The sequence below is a fragment of the Staurois parvus genome, unplaced genomic scaffold (genome assembly GCF_062004578.1).
Source record: "Staurois parvus isolate SC_StPar_1 unplaced genomic scaffold, SC_StPar_1.0 ptg001702l, whole genome shotgun sequence".
In the NCBI taxonomy this organism is placed as follows: domain Eukaryota; kingdom Metazoa; phylum Chordata; class Amphibia; order Anura; family Ranidae; genus Staurois; species Staurois parvus.
In genome coordinates this window covers 119,126-146,649 of record NW_028319498.1, presented here as the reverse complement: position 1 = coordinate 146,649, position 27,524 = coordinate 119,126, and the positions used below count along the sequence as shown (strand labels likewise).

Below are 27,524 nucleotides of genomic sequence, written 5' to 3'. Positions count from 1 at the left end.
CCAGCAACAATAGACCCCTCCTGAAACAGTAGATGCCTCCCAGCAATGACTTAACTCCCAGCTACATAAGACCCATCCCAGCGGCATTAGATCCACCAGCAGAAATAAACTTCCCCAGTAACAATAGACCCAAAAATAGCTCCTCTCCATTAACAATAGATCCCCCAGCAGCCAGCATCAATAGACCCTCCAGCACCCCTTGTAATTATATACTATATTAAAGGCTGGAGGTGCCAGAACTGCATTCCCCCGTGCTCCCGCTGAAAAAAAATCCTGCTGGGGAACAGGGGAACCAACTGTTTTTAGGGTGGAACATGTAACATGTTCCCAATCCTAAAGCCCTCCCCCTCCTCAGTGTGACAGATAGTTCCCCGTTCTAGCTGTCACCTTTCAAAAACCTTAGTGGTTGTCAGCTTGTAGTCCTCAATGAACTACCATGGCACTGTGAGCACTGTGGTAGTTCATTGAGTCTTCCTGTCAGCAAGTATCGGCTTTCCCGTACGGGATATATGGGCACACAGATACATTGACGGTCTGTAGGAGACCTGCATGGCATCAGCAATCTACTGATCGCTGGTGCAATGCTTTATAGGCTCCTAGCACAAAAAATAATAAATGCGCATTTTTTTACCTGCAAAAAAATGTGCATTTATTATTTTTTGTGGAAAGGTGAACTTACCCTTTAATTGTTGTTGCAATGCAATATTGGGCAGAAAAGCAGTGCATTGGTTACAATGAGCTGGTCAACTAATGGATTAGAGAAGGATCAATAAAGCCCAACCATTGTGTGACACTGCAAAGTTGAAAGTAGAAACCGAATACCTATTGAGCTAACATGGCTTCCTTAATAGAAACATAGAAAAGTGATGCGAGAAAAAGACTGAGTGGTCCACCGAGAATGTAGACTAAAGTACATTTCGAGTTACGAATTATGCCTAGAAACACATCTTTAAATCATTATTTAAACAAAAAAATGTTTGCAGGGAAATGTAAAATATTAAGCATTCAATTTGAAAAAAAAAGATACATGTAAAATGAAAATAATGATTTTTTTTAAGAAAAAGTAAGTATTTCTATGAAATACAGAAAGTGTTGAAAGTATTTTCATTTGTCATGCTATTCCATTGGTTATTCGTTTAATTTATCTTACAGAAAACAAACCAACTAAAGGGTCTTTAGGAAAAACATACAATGATTTCAGGAATGGGTTGACCAGGACTTACGTGACCTCTGTCATTGAGCGACTGAAAGCTGGCTACACGAATGAGCTAAGTTTCCATGTGGGAGATGGCACTGCATCAAAGGGATACATCAATGGACCATTGGACCCCACATTAAACTACAGGTAATGGAGTTGCTTTGAATGCCATGTAATGAAATACAACTTGTGTTTACAAAAATTAAATCACATTGCTTGGAGACTAGACCGAATCTCTGTTATATTGACTGGCCGTTGGAAGGATTTGAAAAAATCCAAATAGAGATTTTTAACTAGTAAAGGGCATTAGGGATATTCACATTCAGGGGCGGACTGACAAATCATGGGGCCCCCGGGCGATAGGGGATCATGGGGCCCCTGTGTCCTTGCCCAAACTCAAAAAAGTCTATGAAAAAGGTACCAGGGGCATCTCATGGGGCCCCCTACTGACCCCGGGCCCTCGGGCGGTGCCCGAGTTTCCAAATGGTCAGTCCGCCCCTGTTCACGTTAGTGACATTTCAGCAACAATTGGGTTATTTCAGCAATATTTGGCAGGATAGACATGTGATCTTCAGGTCAGTGATAACTAATGATGAGCTGAGTACACCTGGGTTCGATTGTTGAAGGGTTAGGCAAAGTAATTAAAAATTCAAGGTGCTGAAACCAATTGATGTCAGTGGGGGATTGTCAAGCAAATGGCATGGGGGACTGAGCACTGCCCTGCGGAACAAGTACCAAAGCAAAAATAAATGTTTAAAATGTCATTTGGCTGGTAGCAGTGATTTTATTAATGGATAATTTATATATTAAAATTTACAACTCCATTAAATAACATGCCTGGGGATGCCATGACCCTGCCTGTGAATTGGTACATCTGTGCGATTTATACAACCTATTATAGTAGCACTGGGTCTGGTATGGATTTTATGGGGGGACCCAATGCAGAAACCAAGACAAAAGTGTTGACACCCCATCTATACCCGACCATTATCTGAGCATACTGCCTAGGAGGCATGGAAAGGGAAAGACAAGCGTGCAGCCCACCTCATAAACCTCACTAGGTCACATGCTCTCAACGTGGAGGGATACCTTGCCAAGGGGAGATCCCCTTGGCAAAGCACCTTGTTCCCATATTGAAGAGGACAAGGGCTTCTTTCACACAACCCTGGGATAGTGGTTGTAGGGATCTGTTGGTAGAGGACTTCCTTTAACAATAAGGGGGCTCCAAGATACCAGCCTCCTCCTATCTGAATGAGTATGGGGTAAATAACAGTATGGTAAAGAAAAAATGTAAACAGTAAAAAGAGCTTTTGACAAATCCATAAACAAATAGGTGCCATGATGTTTATCTATCCATTGATGTAGATCATGACTTCCAATGCCCCAACCCACCAAAAAAAATTTGCCACCCAAGGACACACGTCCTGTCCTGCAGCTTCACTCCAGCTGAATGATAGCTCAGGTGCATGTTAGCTAATAAATACAAAGGGGTGGGGTTTCCCAGATGACATCATTGACCAAATATGGACATGTCCATACTTGGTCAATAATGTCACTGGGATGCATGCTCATCCCTCTCCTTTTCTGGCCACCAGGTTGCTCGGAAAAGGTAAGGATTTCTAGAGGAACATCAGAATTTGGGGTTACCTCACATTATTTTATTTCGTTTTTTTTTTTGTGTGGTCCTTCTTGACCTGAAGACTCTGCTATGAATTATTAGGGAACACCACATCAGTTACTTTTAACTCTCCCTTCCCCTTTGCTTTCATGGTCAGAATTCCCAGCCATGTAAGTGAATGGGGCTGGTGAAGTCCCTGGTTATTAAGGACACTATAGCATTCTTAATAACTATTGACAGTGGGAAGCTGTCATGTATGATAGTGAAAGTAACACAGATATTATTTATGATGGCTCCAGCCAAATGGGTCACTTGTGTTCAGAATCACCCTTCCGCTCATCCCTACTGATAACATGGGTGGACATTAGAGTAGGCGTTATTTTAGGGTTGGTTTTGTTTATCAAGAAAGCTACTGATCTTGATGTCCGTACTGGTATACATATGGTTTTCCTAGAATGTGTTATTGGTATTCCTCTGAAATGTCAGTGAAGTTGTTACATTTGCTGCAAATCATTCCTCCCAAATAATAAGATGGACACTGATCTCTTGACTTCCAGGGTCTACATAGTTGGCTTTACCACCATAAACTATGATCCAGCCATAGACACTATCAAGGAAGATCAGTCAACAGCAACTGTCACCAGCGTCTCCAGTTCTGTTTCAACAACTACTACTATTGAAACAGGTATATATATATATACACCGTGTTCCAAATTATTATGCAAATTATATTTTTCTCATTTACCTAAATCATTGATGTCAATAACAGTCAGCATAATTCTCATGTTATCAACTATTAAGAATACAATACACATTTTATTGAACAAACCTCCTAATGATAACAGGATTTTTGTTCCAAATTATTCCGCACAGTAAGTTTCAAAACACTTTATTGGTTGTAAAGAACTGAAAATTGTCATTTGTTGTGTTTGCAGCATATTTACTGAAATCAAAAGCTATTTAAATCAAACTTTTAACAACATTTTAACTTTTTAAACATTTGAAGCGGTCACGTTACATTGTAACATAGGAGCCCTTATCTGATAGCAGATCACAAGTCTCGCATCCATTGAACTTGGGAGTTTTTGGACAGTTTCTGCTTGGATTTGTTTGCAAGATGTCAGAATAGCCTCCCAGAGCTGCTGTTTGGATGTAAACTTCCTCCCACCCTCATAGATCTTTTGCTTGAGGATGCTCCAAAGGTTCTCAATAGGATTGAGGTCAGGGGAGGATGGAGGCCACACCATGACTATCTCTCTCTTTTATCCCCATAACAGCCATTGATGCAGAGGTATTCTTTGCAGCATGAGATGGTGCATTGTCATGCATGAAGATGATTTTATTACGGAAAGCATAGTTCTTCCTTCTGTACCAGGGAAGAAAGTGGTCAGTCATAAACTCCACATACTTTGCAGAGGTCATCTTTACACCTTTGGGGGCTCTAAAGGGGCCAACCCGCTCTGTTCCCATGATTCCGGCCCAAAACATGACTCCACCACCGCCTTGCTGACATCGCAGCCTTGTTGGAACAGGGTGGCCGTCCACCAACCATCCACTACTCCATCCATCTGGACCATCCAGGGTTGCACGGCCCTCATCAGTGAACAGGACTGTTTGAAAATGAGTCTTCATGTATTTTTCTGCCCAATGCAGCCGTTTCTGCTTGTGAGCATTGGTTAGTGGTGGCCGAATAGAAGGTTTATGTACAGTTGCAAGACTCTGGAGGACTCTACACCTTGATGTCCGTGGGACTCCAGAGGCACCAGCAGCTTCAAATATCTGTTTGCTGCTTTGTAATGGCATTTTAGCAGCTGCTCTCTTGATCCGATGCATGGATCTGGCAGAAATCTTCCTCAATGTGCCTTTATCTGCACCAACCCGTCTGTGCTCTGAATCAGCCACAAATCTCTTAATAGTGTGATGATCACGCTTATGTTTTCTTGAAATATCGAATGTTTTCATACCTCGTCCAAGGCATCGAACTATTTCACTCTTTTCGACAGCAGAGAGATCCTTTTTCTTCCCCATATTGCTTGAAAATGGTGCTCTGCTTAATAATGTGGAACATCGTCCTTTAGCAGTTTTTCCTTAAATTGGGCTCACCAGCCAATCTAATTATCACAGGTGTCCGAGATTGTTTTCAGTGATCAAAAGAGCCCTGACACACAATGCCATCCATGAGTTACACTGAAAAACAAAATATTTCATCTTTGTGACACTTAAATAGAATTTGCATAATAATTTGGAACAGGGTGTATTGTAATGTAGTTACACTATACATTTTTCACATTTTCTTTTACAAAGAAAATTATAGAATAGACAACCTCAGAGAAACAGTCATAAGCAAAATTACTGACCGACAAAAAATAAAGCGTACAAGTTTTCTGATAAATAATACAATAAATGTACTGAAGTATAGACAAGGAAATACAAGCGCAAAGTACACAAGTGCAGTATATGAAGAGAGAAAATAAAACATAATAATTTGCATTTTTCACATTTTATATTTATGCTATACATTCTTTAGTTTACCACTTATATTTAAAAAATCATCTGTAGCCTCCAGACCCCCAGTCTTTCCCCTACCCCTTCTAATGCCTTCCCCCACACCAGCACCTATTTTTATTAAAATTCCACTAAATATCTACCTTAAATACATCCATTCATATTCTGGGTAATCCTGGGATCCTGGGGCTTGGGTCCTTTCTCCTGCTGTCTGGCCATGGTGATGGACAATTCTTACTACAGCACTGATCAGCACTTGGTAATGATATGTGCTCTCTGTTCAGTGTTGTAGTACTGTGAGCTTAGGCTATCGTAATGATGCTCCCCAGGGGGCAGATCCACGACGGCCTTGATTCAGATGAAGTGGTTGACGTGGCATGTTTTTCCACTCTGAAGTGGGCATCCACATCCATATATTTCTACCATTTCTATATATTGCAGCTTATCTCTGTCAATAGTTCCTAAAGATGCAGCAAGAGTTTCCAACTGTTGAATCCCTAGCAACCAGCGCTGTCAGTGACATATTGGTTTTCATGGCCATGCAAGCAAAGGGGCAGGGATAGCAGTGACATCGATGCCCATATATGGATACCTGACATTTTTGGGAAATTATATTGATCTTATGTGGCCATGGCCATGGTCAATGATGTCATTACTACCCCCACCCCTTCCCCTCACTGTTCTGCTGATATTTCACTGTAGAACAATTGGCCTTGTCACCCAGTCAAAGGAAGTTTAAAAAAAAAATCTGCAATGCTATTATAATTGAAAGACTGAATTGTACTTGTCATGTTTCTATTAAGCCCACATTTACACTTTACCTTTACCTGTAAATGGAGATGTGATACTGATCTATTTTCATGACCTACAGAGACACCAGGCAGTGTGCAGATTGTTCGCTCATCTTTGGGGAATGCTATGAACATCACCTTTGAAAATGTTGACACTCCACATGGACCCATAGTGGCTTATGCCATCATCATGACAACTGATTTTAGTGGTAAGAACAGCAAACTTAATGATATTATGCTAACTAGCAGCATAACTGGGAAGTTGGGAAATTGAAATGTATGCATTTTGAATGTTTGACTTCTACAGTACATTGCACTATTCATCCATAAACCTGTTCCCCAAAAAATAACAAGTTCAGAACCTTGTGTCCTGGATGTTGAGTTTTTGATGATTGTATTCACTAAAGAGCACACAGAGCATTACTAACAACAACTTATTTTAAAGTATAATATATGTAGAGCTACCCCTGAAGGACCAGCTGGATGAATGGGGTCCCTGGTGATAACAACCATCAATCAGTACCACACTTTCTGGCACACCAAGGTTGGAGGAAAAGATGTTCATTTGGGTGGCACACCCAGCACAGTAAATAGTGGAAGCAATATCTGTACACAGTGGTAAACAAAACAAATTAACAGTTGGTCAAATAGCAATTAACTAATTAGATATTATCAAACCCAATTTCACAAGATAGCCAAAACCTGGCTCAAGGGAGAAAAGTCTGAACCTCTTAGGCCCTGACTTATGGAAGAGCCCTAAATACAGGATATACAGTATAAACGTAGGGGCTGAAAATTACACACCCCTCATTATCCACTCTCACCTGTTGGCAGCTGGTGTTGGGGCCCAATACTACGTTGGAGGGTTTTTGTAATCTCAAAAGAGAGGGGAGTAAATCAAATCCATGGGTTTGTCCCAAAAGGGATGTCTTTAAATTAAAGAGTAGCAAAGATGGTGGCCAGCAGCCTCTCACCACTCATAAAGGTACCTACTTCCTCTTGTGGACATCTGGGTCTGTGGATTCATATTCAGGCTACCATTTTAGGTCTCCAGGGAGTGCAAATGTCCTCTTCAACAGCTCACTGGGTTCCTCTCCTCCAGGTCACTGGCCTCTGTGAAAGCCTGGTGGTCCCTCTGGTAGCCATGGTCTCTGGTTAGGTGTAACAGTCTGGATCAATTACCTGAGGGAAGCACTGGAAACCAGCAGCGCCAGTAGCACACCAGCAGCTTCAAGCAGCATGGACCTTTTCCTACGGGTCTACATGTACTGTAAGGCTTTCACCTAGTCCAGGGTTTCCAGTCATTTTCCACCTCCCAGCAGCACTGTTTCCACTCTTCAACTTGTAGTCCCACATAGTCCTATCTCCAAGGCAATGCCCTGCTAAGGGATTATGTTCCAAGTCAACATTTGCAGTTTCTTGTGGAATGGGCCAACTTTCGTGGCCCCATGTAGCCTATTAGAGTTTCCTCTTCTACTATCTCTGGACAGTTAGTGGGGCCACTCCCCAGAAGTTGTAGAGTGAGGAATCACTGCAGAAAGGGCATCCTATGCCATGTGGGTGCATATAATTGTATTATGTTTTGTACCCATTATTACATATCCAATGTTTACCGTAGAGTAAAACTCCAGTTTGCCCCCTCTCTGCCCCCTTGGAGCAGACCCATACCATATATTAATTTTTCCCATAGGTCTTTGGTCCGTTTGTGTGATATTACTGGTGAAATCTTTCTTACTCTGGTGGTGGGCTCCAGTGGGCTGTGCCACATAATGACTTGCCTATGCTCACTGCAGCGTTCTTCTCTAGCCAATGATGATGTGCCCCCATAGGAAGAACCATGATCAGAGAAAGCACAACCAATGTTGACGCTGCAGAGCAGAAAGCGTATTCAGTAAATGTAATGAGCTAACATGTCTCTGCCTTCATGTACATCTGTAATTAGAAATTATGACTAGAAACACATTTTGCTAACATTATTTAAATTAAAAAAAAGTTTTTACAAAGACACCTAAAACATTAAGCATTAATTTAAAAAAAAGTAATTATTAAATATTAAAAATAAAATAATTAAAAAATAAAATAAAAAGCCGAATCGAATAAATATAGAAAATATTTTGGTGTTGAAAGAAGTATTTTCATTTACCATTTCATGCGCTTTCCCATTGGTCATTCTTTTTTTATCTTGCAGGCAACAATCCAACTAGAGAGTCTTTAGCAAAGACATATAGTGATTTCAAGAATGGGTTGACCAGAACTTATGTGACCTCTGTCATTGAGCCGCAGAACTTGCACAGCAGTGATCAATTGAACCAGATAAGTGTCCATGTGGGAGATGGCACAGTTTCAAGAGGGTACGTCAATGGACCATTGGACCCCACATTAAACTACAGGTAATGGAGTTGTTTTGACCTCAATGGGATGAAACAAACCTTATGTTCACAAATCCAGAATCACATCGTTCAAACACCAGACTGAATCTCTGTTAGAACGACTGGTGGTGTAAGAATTTGAAAAGATCAATTTTTGTTTAAATTTCAGAAACAATTGGGCTAATCTTGAAAAATTTAACAGCATAGTCATGTGATTGTCAAGTCATTGATATCTTGGTGATCACGTGGCTTTGTCTTTCTAACAGTTGACATTAAGGAAAGCGTTATGTCTAAAGTTGGCTTTGTTTCTCAACAAAACCATTGAACTCGATGTCAGCTCTAGGATGGTGATCACAGGGTTTTCCTGGAAAACAAATCCATGGGTTTTTTTTTTTATTCCTCTGAAATTGTTGTTTGCTGCAAAATCATGTCTCGCAAATAAAAAAGATGGATGTCAATTTCTTTACTTTCAGGGTCTACATAGTAGGATTTACCGCTATAAACTTTGATCCAGCCACATACACTATCAAGGAAGATCAGTCAACAGCATCTGTTACCAGCTTCTCTGGTTTTGCTTCAACTACTAGACTACCTAGTAAAGGTATATAATGTATGTATGGTAATATCTTTAGAGTTTATTATTTCCACATTTTATATTTCTGCTATAGGTTCTGTATTTAATCATTTATATTTTAAAGAACATCTGCAGCCTCTAGCCTCTCCATCCTCCCCTACCCCCTTTCCTAAACCTCCACACCTAATTTTTTGAAATGCCTTAAATAAGTACATTATTTATCTGTCTTCTGGCCAGTCTGGTTATAGTTTGGGTCCTTTCTCCTCCTCTCTGGCCATGGCAATGGTCAATCCTTACAGGTACACTGATTGGTACTTGCATAACAATGTGTGTGCTCTTCTTAATGTTGCAATACTGTTGGCTTAAATAAAGAGGTTGGAGAACACTGCCTTTCAGCCCTGAAGTGGCCATCCACAAATAGCAGAGGAGGACCCAGCCTGTCCTATGAAACTAGTTACAGTTTAAGTGTAGAGACAGTTGGAGCCCAGAGGTTTCCAGCATGTCTGAACCAGTTGTGACTACCACCAGATTACATATCCTCATCCCCGCAACTGCAGTATAAGCAAAGGAGTGGGGTTGCCTGGGTGAAGACTTTGACTATATATGGACATGACCATATTTGGTCAATGATGTCACAGGGATCAAAGTGACATCAGTGCCCAGTATGTTCATACTGTACATGGTCAGTGATGTCTCCTGAGAGACCCTGCCCCAGGAATGGATGACAGCCGGAGGGAAGCAAACAGACAGACTAGATATATCTCAGTGGGTGGTGTTTATTCTTTTGGCAGGTCGATGGGCATTAGGCATTTTTATTGACATGGATCTACATCAATGGACAACACGATTGACAGTGGATGTACATCATGGGACATTTTATTGGGGTTTTTTTTATTAAAGGGCTTGTGTTTATATTTATATTTTTACCATTTACTTTTTCTGTGAATGAGTAGGCTACTCATCCACAAAGGGGGGCAGTTTCATGGTTTATCCCTATTGGTAAAGGGTCTTCCAGATTTCGATAAGACCCCTGGTGTAGACCCTCATAACCACCAAGCCAGGGTTGTGGGGAACAGGCCCTTGCCTCATCAACATGCAGACAAGGTGTTAGCCCTGGAAAGGAATGCCCCATGTTTAAGGCTTGTGGCCAAGTGTGAAAAGTGGGTGCACTCTTGCCCCACCTTCCTTTGCCAGCCAGTCTGCAAGCTCAGATTAAGGTACTGGTATGGATTTTTAGGGGGTAGGTGTGACGGGAGTGACTTTGGGTGGGGGGCCCATGGAACACAGCCCCCTTTGGAGAGGTGGGGAGACCCCTGTCTCAGCTCCCCATATCCCTATTATGTGTAAGTCACCCTGTGCCTGTTAGGGGTGCAGGGTGAAATGTCCTGCTATTGAGTAGACAGGTATAGGTGGGGGGTGGGGGTTGTTCATTGTTTAATGCCATGTGGTTGTCCCATTATTCTATTGTGTGTCTGGCTTGGGAGCAAACTATTATGGGTTGTAGGTGTTTGTGTATTGGCTTGGTGGGGGTGTCTGCTGTGTGTCTCTTGTTACTAAATGTATTTCCCCACCCTGTGTATATAACTTGTGTCTGTGTTAAAATAAAGCAGTCCATTTCCTGTCTTAATACAAGTCTGGTGCTGTCTCGTCTTGTATGGCCAGCGGTGGTATCCGTGGATCTGAGTTCAGCAGGGAAGCGGGAGTCTAATGAAAATACCCTAGTGCAGTCAGGGTCCAGTTCTGTTACAGTGGGTGCATACATTTTTTTCCTGATTTTAGCACTTGGTCCTCTGAAAATCCATACCAGACCTGATGGGCCTGATATGAATTTTGGGGGGAACCCTGCACCATTTTTTTACACTGGGTGGGGATGAGCCATTGGTTAAAATACAATTGGGTGCCATCTCCCTAACAAGAAGAAGCCCTTACCGAGAAGCTGTCACATTTATCAGTGGTAATAATATCTCTGCTAAACGTTTAATTTCATACCGCTGCTGGAGGTGCACTTGACTGAACACCCATTCATTTGGCCATTTGCACAATTTTGGCCATTGTACACAGCACTGAGACCTAGCTCAATATTCTCTCCTGCAGGTCGAATGTCCTTAGCCTATAGTGTTAGTGTATATTGAGTAATACACAATTTTTACCTATAAATGGAGATTTTATACTGATACTGAATTATTTTTTCATTTCCTTCAGAGATACCAGACAGTGTGCAGATTGTTCGCTCGTCATCAGGGGATGTTATGAACGTCACTTTTCAAAGTTTTGACACTTCATATGGACCCATAGTGGCTTATGCCATCATCATGACAACTGATTTCAATGGTAGGAACAGTGCAATCAACAGATATATATTAAATAGCAACATAACTGTTAAACTGAGCAAATGAAAAGTATGCATTTTAAATGCTTGATTTCTGTATTATAGTGGGAACCGGATTTACACTTTAGAGCATTAAAGTGGTTGTAAACCTCTGTAATGAAAACTGAACAAAGCATATCCTTATATAGTGTGTACTTGCCTTAAGCTAAAGCACCAAGTATGATTTCTGTCTGCTCTCTCCTCCCTCTGCTATCTGCATGAGTCACTTCTGTTCATTAATCCCGACACTGGGGAATTCCAAGGGACAGCCCTATCCCCTCTCCAGCACACAACAAGTGGTTGACAGCCTTCGCTGTACATGTGTTCTCATGAGACAGTGTAGAACAGTGGCGTCCCGAGGCAGGTGCGGGGGGTGCATGCTGCACCGGGTGACACCTACCGCACGGGGTGACACCAGACCCGGTCCACGAAAAAGTAAGTTGTAAAGCAAGCTGACGATCCCCGCAGGATGGATTCGATCCATCCTGCGGGGATCGTAGGCTTTCTTTACAACTTACCTTTTCGTGGAGCGGGTCCAGTGTCACCCTGTATAGGTAGCATGCCGACGATCCCCGCAGGATGGATTGGATCTGCGGATTGGGGAGCATAATGGATCGGACATCTCTTTTTATACCTGTAAAACTAAAAGTCCTGGTTTGACTTGAACGCCCAGCAAAGTAGAAAGCAGATCTAGGGTATATAATGCAAACTAATGTAAACTAATACTGATAGCCTTATTTAAACAAAAACAATATAGTGTTACAAGGAATTGTAAAACATTTAGCATACCGTTTAAAAAAACTGAAACAAGTTAAAATAAGAGAAAAAGAAAGTTACCGTATAAGATGCACTTTTTCTTCCCCAAAACTGGGGGGGAAAAGTTGGTGCGTCTTATACGACGAATAGAGAGAATCCGTGAGGCGCGGCCACGGCCGTAGGAAAGGCCGCGGCTTTGGCCTATCTCTAGGCGGTCGGCCATCTTAGTACACCCGGCGGTGCGCGCTGACGTCATCACCCCCTCTGCTCGTGGATCCTACCATAGCGCGGATCTACAACAACAGGTGAGGAGCGGGGCAATGCAATGTTACTGGCTATTATTACTATGTTGGGGGCAATGTTACTGGCTATTATTACTAATGTGGGGGCAATGTTACTGGCTATTATTACTAATGTGGGGGCAATGTTACTGGCTATTATTACTAATGTGGGGGCAATGTTACTGGCTATTATTACTAATGTGGGGGCAATGTTACTGGCTATTATTACTATGTTGGGGGCAATGTTACTGGCTATTATTACTAATGTGGGGGCAATGTTACTGGCTATTATTACTAATGTGGGGGCAATGTTGCACTGGAACAGTGATGGTGATGACGAGTGGGGGGCAATGGTGGACTTTACAGTGATGAGTGGGGGCAATGGTGGATGATGTATTAAACAAAAAGACTCTGTTAATGAGAGTAAAGATAGTTCTTAATATGTTACATGGTTGGCATAAAATTGTTCTTAAACTGCTGTTAACTTTATACAGTTGATATAAAATATTTTACTACAGTATTGGGTTCAGAATCTTTTTTTTCTAGATTTTCCTCCTTTAAAATTGGGTGCGTCTTATATTCTGGAACGTCTTATATGGCGAAAAATACGGTAAATAGAAAGAAAGAAAGAAAGACAATCTACCAAAAATAGAAAACATCTTTTTTCTATGGTGGAACTGGATGGACTTTGTCTTTTTTCAGCTAGACAAACTATGTAACTTTGTAAATAGAAAGAAAGAAAGAAAGAAAGAAAAAGAAAGACACAATCTACCAAAAATAGAAAACATCATTTTGGTGTTGGTATTTTCATTAGTAATTTGTCATGCTATCCCATTGTTTTTTCTGTTTTAGGCAACAAACCAACTAAAGGGTTTTTAGCAAAGACATATAATGATTTCAAGAATGGGTTGACCAGGACATATGTGACCTCTGTCATTGAGCCGCAGAATATCCAGAAAGCTGACCAATTGAATAAGATAAGTGTGGGAGATGGCACTGTTTCGAGGGGATACGCCAATGGACCATTGGACCCCACATTACGTTACAGGTAATGGAGTTGCTTTGAACATTATGTAAGGAAACACCCCTAAAGTTTACAAATCAAGAATCACGTTGCTGAATCTCTGTCAGATTAACTGCAGGTGAAAGGATTTGAAATGATTCAAATATTGCTAGCGATGAGCAAAATTGTGAGTTTTTACTTTGGTGAAAATTTAGCAACAATTGGGTTAAATACATTTTAAGATATAAGCGTGTGATCCTCAAGTCAGGGATAACATGGTGATCATATGGCTTTGTTTATCAGAGGGTTGGCATTGGGGTAATTATTTTTGCTGGGGTTGGCTTTGTCAACAAAGCCATTGATCTTGAAGTCATCACTGGGATGACTGGGACCACATGGCTTTCCTAGAAGAAAAACTGTTTTGTTGGCATTGAAGAAATCTGCATGGTGAAATATGTGGTTAAATGCTGAAATTTTAGTGTAGTTGTTACATTTGCTCTAAAATAATTTATTCCTAATAATAAGATGGGCAATGGTCTCTTGGCTTTCAGGGTCTACGTAGTAGGCTTTAGCAGTATCAACTATGATCCAGTCACAGGCACTGTCAATGAAGATCAATCAACAGCAACTCTTACCAGTTTCTCTGGTTCTGTTTCAACAACTTCTACTTTTGAAACAGGTATACACTTAATGTACTGTTTTCACAGTTTACATTTTTCAAATTTTCTATTTGTGCTATACATTCTATGGTTTATCACTTATATCCTAACAATTGCAGCCTCCTGCCCCAAGTCCTTTCCTACCCCCTTCCTTAAAATTCCTTTAATATGTACCTTAATTCCATCAGTCTTCTGGACAGTCTGGTGATGATTTGGGTTCATTCTTCTCCTGCACGGCCATGGTTATGGGTGGTCCTAACTGCAACATTGATTCCCATTTGCCTAATGAAATGAGTGCTCTGTTCAATTAGCTCGGGTTATAGCAATGATGTACCCCCACTGAATGGATCTGTAAGAGCCTTGGCTTAGAGCAGGGGTCTCCAAACGTTTTTGAAAAATGGGCCAGTTTACTGTCCTTCAAAATTTAGGGGGCCCAGACTGTGGCCAGTGGAGGAAAAACACTTTTTGGCATCAGTGGTAGTAAACAATGCTGCATTAAGGGGAGGAATCATGCCCCATCATTGTTGTCAATGGTCGGAATAGTGCCCCAACATTAGTGTCAGTGGGAGAAATAATGCCTCATCATTGGTGTTAGTGGGAGAGTTAGTGTCCCATGATTGGTAGCAATTAAAAGAACAGTTCCCCTCCATTGGTAGAAATGCGAGAAACAATGCCCCACTGCTAGTGTCAGTGGGAGGAATAGTGCCCCATAATTGGTATCAGTGGGAGGAATAGTGCCCCATCATTGGTGTCAGTGGGAGGAATAGTGCCCCATCATTGGTATCAGTGAGAGGAATAGTGCCCCATCATTGGTGTCAGTGGGAGGAATAGTGCCCCATCACTGGTGTCAGTGGGAGGAATAGTGCCCCATCACTGGTGTCAGTGGGAGGAATAGTGCCCCATCATTGGTGTCAGTGGGAGGAATAGTGCCCCATCATTGGTATCAATTGGAAGAATATTGCCCTATCATTGGTATCAGTGGGAGGAATAGTGCCCCATCATTGGTGTCAGTGGGAGGAATAGTGCCCCATCATTGGTATCAATTGGAAGAATAGTGCCCCATCATTGGTATCAATGGAAGGAAAATGATTCCATCATTGGTGTCAGTGAGAGGATTAGTTCCCCATTATGACAGGAACTATTCCCCACTGTTGCTGACAGTGGGGGAAATAGTGCCCCAAGGGCTAGATAAAAGCAAGCAAAGGGCCACATCTGGCCCTTAGGCCGCAGTTTGGAAGGGGTTGAGAGGAAGGGGCTGAATGACATGTAATGTCTATCAGCCCTAAAGAGGACATCCACAAATGGTGGAGGAGGACACTGCTTGTCCTCTGAGACTAATTACAGCTTAGATGTGGGGACAGTCAAAGCCCAAAGATACCAAAGCCCCAGCTCTGTCTAAATTAGAGAGATTTTTTTACTTTCAGCTACAATTTATTTTAAATTACTGTAGCTGAAATTAATTACTGTAATTAATTACTGTAGCTGAAATAAATTACTGTAGCTGAAATTAATGCAACTGTTTGAAAAAGTGGAACTTGAAATTGGGTTTTCATTTGTTGCAATTTGTTTGTTGGTCTAAAACTTCCCCATCCACATGGTGACAATGCTGCTGCAAGATTTCACTATACAACAATTAGCCTTGTCACCCTGTTGAAGGAAGTGGATCTACTGTTAGTAGCGGCGGCGGACTGACCATTTGGAAACTTGGGCACTGCCCGAGGGCCCAGGGTCAGTAGGGGGCCCCATGAGATGCCCCTGGTACCTTTTTCATTGGCTTTTTTGAGTTTGGGCAAGGGCACAGGGGCCCCATGATCCCTTATTGCCTGGGGGCCCCATGAGTTGTCAGTTCACCCCTGGTTAGGAGCAACAGCTAATAATACAACATTACAAGTGGAACACAATGTTAGTACTAGCCACAGACTGCTTATTTTCTATTTAGCCCACACTTAGACAATAAATCTGCAAAGTTACAGCCACATACAAATTGCAGCATAAATTCAATTTTTATATATACCCTTTAACTTACCTGTAAATGGAGATTTGATCCTGATACTGAATTATTTTTCAGGTCCTGCAGAGAAACCAGGCAGTGTGCAGATGGTTCGCTCATCTTCAGGAGATTCTATGAACATCACCTTCCAAAGTGCTGACACTTCATTTGGACCCATAGTGGCCTATGCCATCATCATGTCAACTGACTTTAGTGGTAGGAACAGCAATCTTAATAGAATTATCCTAACTGGCAGCAAAACTGCAAAAATGAGCAAATGAAATACATGCATTTTAAATGTTTTACCGCTTTATATATTATTGCACTAACTGACAAGGGAGTGCATTGGTTTCAGTGAGTCAGTGGACTGATAGACTTGTGAGAAGAATCAGTAAAGCACAACCATTGTGTGGCCCTTCAGAGCAGAAAGCAGATCCAGGACATGTAATGAGCTAATATGGATGCCTTCATGGACATCTATAAATGCAAATTATGCCTAGAAACACATATTGATACATTTTTTTAACCACCTCAAGTCCGGACACTTTTACCCCCCTCCTGTCCAGGCCAATTTTCAGGTTTCAGCGCTATCACACTTTGAATGACAATTGCGCGGTCATGCAACACTGTAGCCATATGAATTTTTTTGCATTTTTTTGAGACAGATAAAACTTTATTTTGGTGGTATTTATTCACCACTGGGATTTTTTATTTATTTTTGCTATATAAATGAAAAAATCAAAAACATTTGAAAAAAACGTGTTTTTCTTATAAAATTTAGCAAATCTTTCTTCATAAATCTTGGCCAAAAATTGTTCAGTTATCTTTTTAGTAAAAAAACAACCCATTGACTTCTCCATCACATCCAACAACGCCAATATCAAACCCGCCCTGCAGGCCAGAGTACTTGGTGTCATTCTAGACTCCAACCTATCCTTCCAGCCCCAAGTCCAATCTTTAACAGACTCATGCAGACTCCACCTCCGCAACATCACCAAAATCCGCACGTTCCTAACCCCAGAAACCACTAAACAGCTCATCCACTCCCTCATCATATCACGACTTGACTACTGCAACTCCCTCCTCATTGGCCTGTCTCGCCGCTGGCTATCCCCGCTTCAGTCGATCCTGAATACGGCAGCCAGACTCATTCACCTTTCCAACCGCTCCGTTTCCGCCACCCCCCTCTGCCAATCCCTCCACTGGCTTCCGATTGCGCAACGGATCAAATTTAAAATCCTAACACTGACGTACAAAGCCGTCCACCATACTGCCCCGAACTACATCACTGACCTAATATCCAAGTACCACCCAACACGCACACTCCGCTCCTCACAAGACCTCCTTCTCTCTAGTTCCCTAGTCTCCTCCTCCCATGCCCGCCTCCAGGACTTCTCCAGGGTGTCACCCATCCTCTGGAACTCCCTGCCCCAACCCATCAGATTATCACCTACTCTCCTCTCCTTTAGGCGCACCCTGAAAACCCATCTCTTCAGGGAAGCCTACCCCACCCCCTGCTAACTTGCCGACCTCCTCCACTCTTCCTACCACTCCATCCCCCACAGCTATCTCCTCCTGTGCCACCATCCCCTCCCTCCTAGATTGTAACCCCCGAGGAGCAGGGCCCTCGATCCCCTCATGTTTTGCATTGTATTGGTATTGTTCTGTCACATGTTCTGTCCCCCTTTGTAATGTACAGCGCTGAGCGAACTATTGGCGCTTTATAAATACTGTATAATAATAATAATAATAATAATATAAGCAAAAATTATAATTTTTCAAATTTGTCTGTCTTTCTTTCTTTCTTTTTCTTATTATTATTTATGTTTTTTTTTTACATACTGTCACCCTAGTAGTACAGTGTCCCCATAGTGAAGTGGTTAAACAAAACCAATCGTTGCTTACAGGGAAAGCGTAATCATTAAACATTCCCTTTTAATAAAAGACAGATTAAATGAGCATAATGATTTTTTTTCAGACTGAATCTATCAAATACAGATAATATCATTTTGATGTTGAGCATATTTTCATTTGTCAATTGTCATTCTATCTCATTGGTTATTCTTTTTTTATCTTACAGGCAACAAACCAACTAAAGGGTTTTTATCAAAGAATTATAATGATTTCAAGAATGGGCTGACCAGGACTTACGTGACCTCTGTCATTGACCAGCAGAATATCCAGAAAGATGACCAATTGAATACGATTAATGTCTATGTGGGAGATGGCACTGTTTCAAGAGGGTATGTCAATGGACCTTTGGACCCCGCATTGAATTACAGGTAATGTAATCCATCCAATGAGACACACATTTGGAATCACAGACACTACACGAGGCTTTCTCAACCTTTTGAACATGGAGGAATCCTTTGAAAAGCTTTCTGGTCTCAGGGCACCCCTGCTAAAAATTAGTATATCTGCAACTCATGATACATTAGTGTGAAGATCAATTGGAAAAATGTTCCTTACACTTGTGGTCATTGGGAAGAATTACCCCCTTACAGATAAATAAAAAGATCAGTGGTGTCACTGGAAACCTATCTGAGAGGAAGAAATTGTTTATTGCTCAAGGAACCCTTAGCTATCTCTGGAAAGAACCGTAGGAACCCATGGAACCCTGGTTGAGAAACCCTGCACTACACTCGAACTCTCTTAGATTGACTGGAGGTGGAAGGATTTGAAAAGATACAAATATAGATTTTTGAAAATTATTTATTTATTAAAGGTATTTATAAAGAGTGCCATCAATTTACACAGCGCTTTACATATATATTGTACATTCACATCCAGGGCTGCTGTTAGAAACCATGGGGCCCCATACAGCCAACCTGACAGCCCCCCCCCCCCCCCCCGCCTCCAAAAAGAAACAGTTTTGTATGCTTCAGTTATAATTGAACACAGTGAGTGGTCGGTACAGAACACTCATTGTGTTCATTCAGGAAAGGAAGAGGCTGGTAAATGTGACATATTTACAGGACCCTTCCCCCACTCTCCAACCTGAAGGATCCTATTGTGTGCTTGCAGCTGCCGGTGGGAAGGAGAGGAGGGAAGTCAACAGCGCTGTGGGGGCATGGGAAGCAGGGGGAAATATATGGTGCACATGGAGGGGCCCAGGCAGTTGGGTGAATTGCATGTGGCTAGGGAGGGTAATCGACATGGCGGAGGGGAATTTATGGAACTGATCCCCTGTATGGCTCTCTCTGCAGCAGCTGAAAGCCATCGGGAGGGAGGGGAGAAGAAGCCAGCTTTAAGCTGCTGCAGAGAGAGCCATACAGGGGATCAATTCCAGAAACTGCCCTCCACCATGTCGATTACCCTCCCTATCCACATGCAATTCACCCAACTGCCTGGGCCCCTACTGCTGGCCTGGGCCCCATACAGGAGGACTGGAGGTACCCCCTTATCCACGACCCTGTTCACATCTGTCCCTAACCCTCAAGGGGCATACAGTCTAAGGTCCTTAACTCAGGGGCGTCCCTAGGGTTGGTGTCACCCGGTGCGATAATTCTTGGTGACACCCCCTCCGGCAATCCCCGCAGAATGGATCGGATCTGCAGATTGATCCATTATGCTCAGACTCCGATCCTTTATGCTCCCCAATCCGCAGATCCGATCCATCCTGCAGGGATTGTCGGCATGCAACCTATAAGGGGTGACACCGGACCCGCTCCACGAAAAGGTAAGTTGTAAAGAAAGCCTACGATCCCCGCAGGATGGATCGAATCCATCCTGCGGGGATCGTCAGCTTGCTTTACAGCTTACTTTTTCGTGGAGCATGTTCGGTGTCACCCCGTGCTGTTGGTGTCATCCGATGCGGCGCTCACCCCCCCCCCAGCACCTGCCTCGGGACACCACTGCCCTAACTTACATTCATACATACACATACTAGAGCCAATTTTAGACAGGAACCAATTAACATTCCAGCATGTCTTTGGAGTTCGGGAGGAAACTGTAGTACCTGGAGGAAACCCACACAGACACAGGGAGAACATGCAAACTCCAGGCAGGTGGTGCTGTGGTTGGGATTTGAACCAACAACCCTAGTGCCACCAGGTGGAAGTGCTAACCACTTAGCAACTTAGAAAGATCTCTATATAAAAATGATTAATGAGCAATATTATGAGATTTCACTTTGATAAAATTTCAGCAAAAACTGCAGCAAAATGCAAAACATAGGCATGTTATCCAAAAGTCAGTGAGAACATAGTGGTCATGTGGATTTGTTTATCGAAAAGTTGACATTAGGGCAAGAGTTATGGCTAGGGTTGGCTTTCTTTATAAACAAAGCTATTGATCTCAAAGTCAGCACTGGGATGGTGATCTCATGGCTTTCCTAGAAAACAAATTCTTTTTTCTTTGTATGCATGTCTGTATGTTGAAATATGAGGGTAATGATGACGTTTCAGTGAAATTGTTACATTTGTTGAAAAATCACTCATCTCAGATATTAACATGAATGTTGATCTTTTGGCTTTTAGGGTATATATAGTAGGCTTTACCGCGATGAACTACAACACGGCCACAGGCGCTATCAACGAAGAAAAGTCAACCGCAACTTTCACCAGCTTCCCTGGTATGGCTTCATTGACTATTACTACTACTGTTACCACAACTACTAAAACAAGTATATATGTATTGCAATGTATTTACAGTTTATATGTTTCACATTCTTTAGTTTAAGTTCTCACACACACTGGGCGTTATAAAAACGCCATAGCATTAGCTGTATAAAGCCATGTTAAAAACAGCAGTCTCCAACCCCTCAGTACTTCCCCACCCACTCCATAAACCCTCCTCATCAAAACTGTCTAAACTAGAAAGATTTTTTTACTTTTAAACTTTCTGCTACAATTTACTTTACATTGCTGTAGCTGCTTAAACGTATTAGTTGGAGTTTAGGTTTATATGTGTTTGTTGCTTACTTTAAGTCAATTTAAAGTTACATGGCTAAGAAAATGCATGCATCATACATACTAGGGGGGGTACAACTGGGGGAATCAATGGTGGAGAAGGATACGGGGGTTCTGGTAGATCACAAGCTTAATAATAGCATGCAATGCCAAGCTGCAGGTTCTAAAGCGAGCAAAAACCTCTCTTGTATTAAAGGTGTAGACTCCAGAGAGAGAGAAATCATTAGCAACACCTCATCTGGAATATGCAGTTCAGTTTTGGGTACCAATTCCAAAAAGAACATTGGGGAACTGGAGAAAGTATAGAGAAGGGCAACCAAACTGATATGAGGCATGGAGGAGGTCAGCTTTGAGGAAAGATTAGAGGAACTGAATTTATTCTCCCTAGATAAGAGGAGATTAATGGGGGATATGATCTCCATGTATAATACATAAGGGGGATATGATCTCCATGTATAATACATAAGGGGGATATGATCTCCATGTATAATACATAAGGGGGATATGATCTCCATGTATAATACATAAGGGGGGATATGATCACCATGTATAATACATAAGGGGGGATATGATCTCCATGTATAATACATAAGGGGGATATGATCTCCATGTATAATACATAAGGGGGGATATGATCTATATGTATAATACATAAGGGGGATATGATCTCCATGTATAATACATAAGGGGGGATATGATCTCCATGTATAATACATAAGGGGGGATATGATCACCATGTATAATACATGAGGGGGATATTTATTTATTTCAGGTACTTATATAGCGCCATCAATGTACGCAGCGCTTTACATATATATTGTACATTCACATCAGTCCCTAACCCTCAAGGGGTGTACAATCTAAGGTCCCTAACTCACATTCATACATACACATACTAGGGACAATTTAGACAGGAGTCAATTAACCTATCAGCATGTCTTTGTGTGTGGGAGGAAACCGGTGTACCCGGAGGAAACCCAGGCAAGCACAGGGAGAACATGCAAACTCCAGGCAGGAGGTGCCGTGGTTGGGATTCGAACTAACGACCCCAGTACAGCCAGGCGGAAGTGCTAACCATTTAGCCACTGTGCTGCCCTGTATGATCTCCATGTATAAATACATCAGTGGTTCATATAGTGAACTCGGTGTAGATTTATTCCCCCTGAGGTCATCACAGAGGACAAGGGGGCGCTCTTTATGTCTGGAGGAAAAGAAATTTAATCTCCAAACACGGAAAGGTTTCTTCACAGTAAGAGCTGTGAAAATGTGGAATAGACCCCTTTAAGAGTTGGTTGTGGCCAGCTCAGTGGATTGCTGTAGGAAAGTCCTGGATTCTTTCTTGGATACACAGAATATAACTGGATATAACATTTATAGGTAAAGTTGATCCAGGGAATATCCGATTGCCTCTCGGGGGATCAGGAAGGATTTTTTTCCCTGCAGGAGCAAATTGGATCGTGCTTTGCTGGGTTTTTTTGCCCTCTGGATCAACTGTGGGTGTAGGATTATAACTTTTTTTAAGGTTGAACTGAATGGACTTTTTTTCAGCCAGACTAATTATGTAACTATGTTCATCTAAAACAACCCTGTCCACATGGTGGCAAAGCTGTTGCCAGATTTCACTGTAGAACAATTAGTGTTGTCACCCTGTTAAAGGAAGTGGAAACATAAGGGATCCACGGGTAGAATCCACAGGTAGTCATGCAGTATTACAAGTAAAACAGAAACTGCAATTTTGCAATGTTGCATCATATGTGTCATTTTTTAATTTAAACCGCATTTACACTTTAACTTACCTGTACAAGAAGATGTGATACTGATTATGAACTATTTTGCAGGTCCTGCGGAGATACCAGACAGTGTGCAGATTGTTCGCTCATCCACAGGGGATGCTATGGACATCACTTTCCAAAGGCTTGAGACTTCACATAGACCCATAGTGGCTTATGCCATCATCATGACCACCGATTTGAACGGTAGGAACAGCAAAATGAACTAGCATGTACAAACTAGCAGCATAATTGTGAGACTGAGCAAATGAAATGTATGCATTTAAAATTTTGTTTTCTTGTTCAATATCTTTATTGCTTTTCAAGCAGTTGCGTTTCATGAGTTGCAATCTAAACACAACGTTAATGGGTTCGTTGAACAAGCTTAGGTGTGTATCATGCACCAGAACAAATCATAGTAATCAGAAAACAAAATTTAACCACTTCCTGTCCGGACACTTTTACCCCCTTCCTGTCCAGGGCAATTTTCAGCTTTCAGCGCTATCACACTTTGAATGACAATTGCGCGGTCATGCAATACTGTACCCATATGAATTTTTTACCATTTTTTTGAGACAGATAAAGCTTTATTTTGGTGGTATTTATTCACCGCTGGGATTTTTATTTTTTTTACTATGTAAATGAAAAAGTCCAAAAATTTTGAAAAAAAGTGTTTTTTTTTATAAAATTTTGCAAATAAATAATATTTCATCCTAAATCTTGGCTAAAATTTATTCCGTTATTTTTTTAGTAAAAAAAAAAAATCCAAATTATTTTATAACCAAACATTATAATTTTTAAACATTTTTTTTTTAATTTTTATTTTATTTTTTTTATATTATTTTTTATTTTTATTTTTTATTTTTACATACTGTCACCCTAGCAGTACAGTGTCACCATGGTGATACTGTACTACTTGTGGGGGGTGATGAAGATTTCTTTTTTTTTTTTTACACTGATTGCTTTTACACCCATATAGGATGTAAAAGCAATCATTTCTCTTTCTCTCTGTCTGCATTCTTGCAGTCATTGAGAAATACTGAGTGAGCTGTGATTGGTCACAGCTTGTCACATGGTACAAGGCTGTTGTGAATAGCCTTGTACCATGTGACCTCTGTGATCATTCACAGATTTCACACGTAGTAAGCAATGATGTCACAAGTGACATCTTGCTTACTACTTTGCATGTGATCACTGATTCGCCAATCAGTGATCACATGACCGGGACCTCGTACAGAGGTCCCGTCCGACGATCGGTGTTTCACTGTGTCTGGAGGACACAGCGGACACCGGATCGCGGTGGTGCGCGCTCCTAGGGAGCGCACACAGCTAGAAAAGGCGGGTGCCGTTTAGGAACGGAAACCCGACCTTGGACTGCCACCGCCCTGCCGTTTATAAACAGCAGGCGGACGGCAAGAGGTTAAAACTTGGGTAAACTTGAGTAGGCGAGTGATGTGATAGGATACAACTTCCCACTGGAGAATATCATTCCTATACAGATAATTACAAAACTACATATTGAAAGGGGACGTTAAATACAGTTAGTGGATTGGGAGTGGGTGGGATGGGGAATGGCACTATGCACACTGCATATGGATGTACCATGAAACATGCTGCGAAAGGTGGACTTAAAGGACACTTTCCACCTGTTTTAAGGGTGGTACATGTAACATGTTCCCAATGCTTCTGCTGCTTTCCCCACCCTGTGACAGCAGTACGGGGAGATGTTCCACATTGCTGGTGTCAGTGGGAGGAATATTGACTCATCGTTGGTGTCAGTGGGAGGAATAGTGCCTCATTATTGGTGTCAGTGGGAGAAATATTGGATCGTCGTTGCCCCATTGTTGATGTTGGTAAGAGGAATAGTGTCCCATTGTTGATGTCGGTAAGAGGAATAGTGCCCCATTGTTGTTTTCGGTAAGAGGAATAGTGCCCATTGTTGATGTCAGAAAGAGGAATAGTGCCCATTGTTGATGTCAGAAAGAGGAATAGTGCCCCAAAGGCCAGATATAGGCAAGCAAAGGGACACATTCAGCCCCTGTTTGGGCACTACCACTTGATAGGCTTGAATGAAAAAATGTTAATGTTATTATAATACACACAAATGCCTGGAGTTTGCATGTTCTCCCTGTGCCTGCGTGGGTTTCCTCCGGGTACTTCGGTTTCCTCCCACACTCCAAAGACATGCTGTTAGGTGAATTGACTGTCTAAATTGTCCCTAGTATGTGTATGTATGAATGTGAGTTAGGGCCCTTAGATTTTACACCCCTTGAGGGTTAGGGACTGATGTGAATGTACAATATATAAAGCGTAAAGCGCTGCATACATTGACAGTGCTATATAAGTACCTGAAATAAATATTAAATATATATATATATATATATATATATATACAGTATATACACTATATTGACAAAAGTATTGGGCCAGCCCTCCAAATCATGTGATTCAGGTGTTCCAATCCCCTCCATGGACACAGGTGTATAAAATCATCACCTAGGCATGCAGACTGCTTCTACAAACATTGGTGAAAGAATGGGTCGCTCTCAGGAGCTCAGTGACTCCAAGCGTGGTCCCGTGATAGGTGGTCACCTGTGCAATAAGTCCATCCGTGACATTTCCTGGCTACTAAATATTCCACGCTCAACTGTTAGTGGGATTATAACAAAGTGGAAGCAACTGGGAACAACAGCAACTCAGCCACCAAGTGGTAGGTCACGTAAAATTAGCTCGGTTTTGTAACACACCAAATGATGGCAGCACAAGGCTGCATACATAGTCACAAGAAGCACCGACCTTTATAAGTAAGTGTGCCAAATGTCCTGTGTACATCGGAAGCTGTGCAACTGGTGCTATTCTGACCACGTGTGTTATCACATCAGCTATTTCATCATGGTCAGCAACAGAGCACACATGTAATTCTGCGTGAAACTGGGCAAATCTGCTACAGAGATGTTTGACATGATTCGGCAAGTTTACGGCGATGCTGCAATGAGTCGTTCGAGGTGTTTTGAGTGGCATACATGTTTCAAGCGCAGAAGAACATCACTGGAAGACAATGAAAGATCAGGAAGACCTTCAACGAGCTCAACCCCCAAAAATTCCCTCTTCCCGAAGATAAAGATCAAGCTTCAAGGTCGCTGTTTTGACAACATTGCGGAGATCCAGCGATTTGCGCAGTTTCACCCAGAATTTTCTCTTTGTCCTTACTTGCTGTCCATGATGAAATAACAGACGTGGTAACGCATGTGGTCAGAATAGCACCAGTTGCACAGCTCCCGATGTACACAGGTCGATGTCTTTTAGCACACTGATTTATGAAGGTCGGTGCTTCCTGTGACTGTGCATGCAGCCTTGAGCTGCCATCTGTTGGCGTTACAAAACTAGTCTCAAAACTTTTTGATACCACCTCATATGCCGAACTGGTGACATGAATAAGGCGTGATTGTGAAGAACCAAAAAAAAAAAATCAACATTCTTAAATAAGTTTATGATTTTGTGTCGGGCCACATTCATAGCTCTCTTGGGCCGCATGCAGCCCATTGGCCGCAGGTTAGACGAGCCTGGTCTAGACAAAAAGAGAGCAGCTGCAGATTGGTCACTAAGCAAGTTCGACTTACAAAGCAGATCCTGGATATGTAATGAGCTAACATGGCTTCCTTCAGGTGCAGCTATATTACAGGATATGTTTTGAAAAACCATTTGATAACAATATTTACCAATTAGTATTTATCAAAGTAATCACTTTTTTTTATAGGGATACCTAAAACGTCATGCATTCCCTTTACAAATTGACAGATTAACCCCCCTGGTGGTATTCCCGAGTGTAGCTCGGGGTTAACTTTCAGTACCAGAAGTGGTAACCCTGAGCTACACTTGGGAATACACTGCGGCGTTGCTGCGGGATCCCTTCTGCACTTACCTTGTCCTGCGCTCCCGCGATGTCCCTCCTGCAGTGTCCCCGGCAATGTCCTCCGGCCGATGCCGGCATCCATCTTCTGGGTCCCGTTTCCTGCGACGTCGGGACGTACGGGGGACGGAACCGGCGGGAATTTAAAAATTTGACATTCACTAAATACACTAAAATCACATAGTATAACGTTCCTGTATCAAACCATTCACATACATTTTGTCCCGAGTGCTTTGTCCGGCGCCCTGCCTGCATTTTTACTGTTCTTTCTGCCTGGAAACTGAGAAATGTCCATGGCGTCCAAAAAGCGTCCCTTTAGGTCCAAAAGCGGTTTTAGACTGGCTAGAGAACAGCGATAGTAAATCAGAACCACTTGCAGAATTGAGTGATAATGATTCGTGGGGGAAATTCCTCATCAGACACTGAAAATGATTCTGCGACTTTGCTCAGCGATGTGCGAACTTGGCGCTCTATTTCACATTTCAGTGTTTTTGGTTTGATTATATTTTTGAATTAAATGTATTATTATTATATTATTTTTTATGATTATTATATTATAATTTATGATTTCGTGTTTCAAATTTTATCCTCCCCGGGATGTTTACTAGACTCTTGTTCGGACAGATTTCAGTGAGTTATTCCTAAGAATTACAGGCTTACAATAAAAAAACAACATATTTCCATTGAAAACAATGTACCGCTTTGAGCACAGAAATACTGACATAATCAGACCGCTAGGGAGGTTAACATTAAAGAGAGATTTTTTTACAAGAGAAAAAGCGAGGCCAAATCAGTCAAATATAGAAAACCTCAATTTGGTCTA

General features: G+C 41.9%; 1 protein-coding gene across 1 annotated transcript in view; it reads left to right on the top strand.

The window, feature by feature from the left end:
• The window catches only part of LOC149434698 (uncharacterized), a 226,566-nt gene that overhangs the window by 136,961 nt on the left and 62,081 nt on the right, over positions 1-27,524 (top strand). The window contains exons 58-69 of the mRNA XM_089663502.1: positions 1,153-1,345; positions 3,374-3,501; positions 6,193-6,321; positions 8,301-8,502; positions 8,955-9,082; positions 11,258-11,386; positions 13,313-13,508; positions 14,015-14,142; positions 16,191-16,328; positions 18,193-18,394; positions 20,591-20,685; positions 22,861-22,998. Of these exons, the coding sequence (XP_089519628.1) occupies positions 1,153-1,345; positions 3,374-3,501; positions 6,193-6,321; positions 8,301-8,502; positions 8,955-9,082; positions 11,258-11,386; positions 13,313-13,508; positions 14,015-14,142; positions 16,191-16,328; positions 18,193-18,394; positions 20,591-20,685; positions 22,861-22,998 (1,806 nt within the window). The remainder of the gene's footprint in view (positions 1-1,152; positions 1,346-3,373; positions 3,502-6,192; positions 6,322-8,300; positions 8,503-8,954; positions 9,083-11,257; positions 11,387-13,312; positions 13,509-14,014; positions 14,143-16,190; positions 16,329-18,192; positions 18,395-20,590; positions 20,686-22,860; positions 22,999-27,524) is intronic.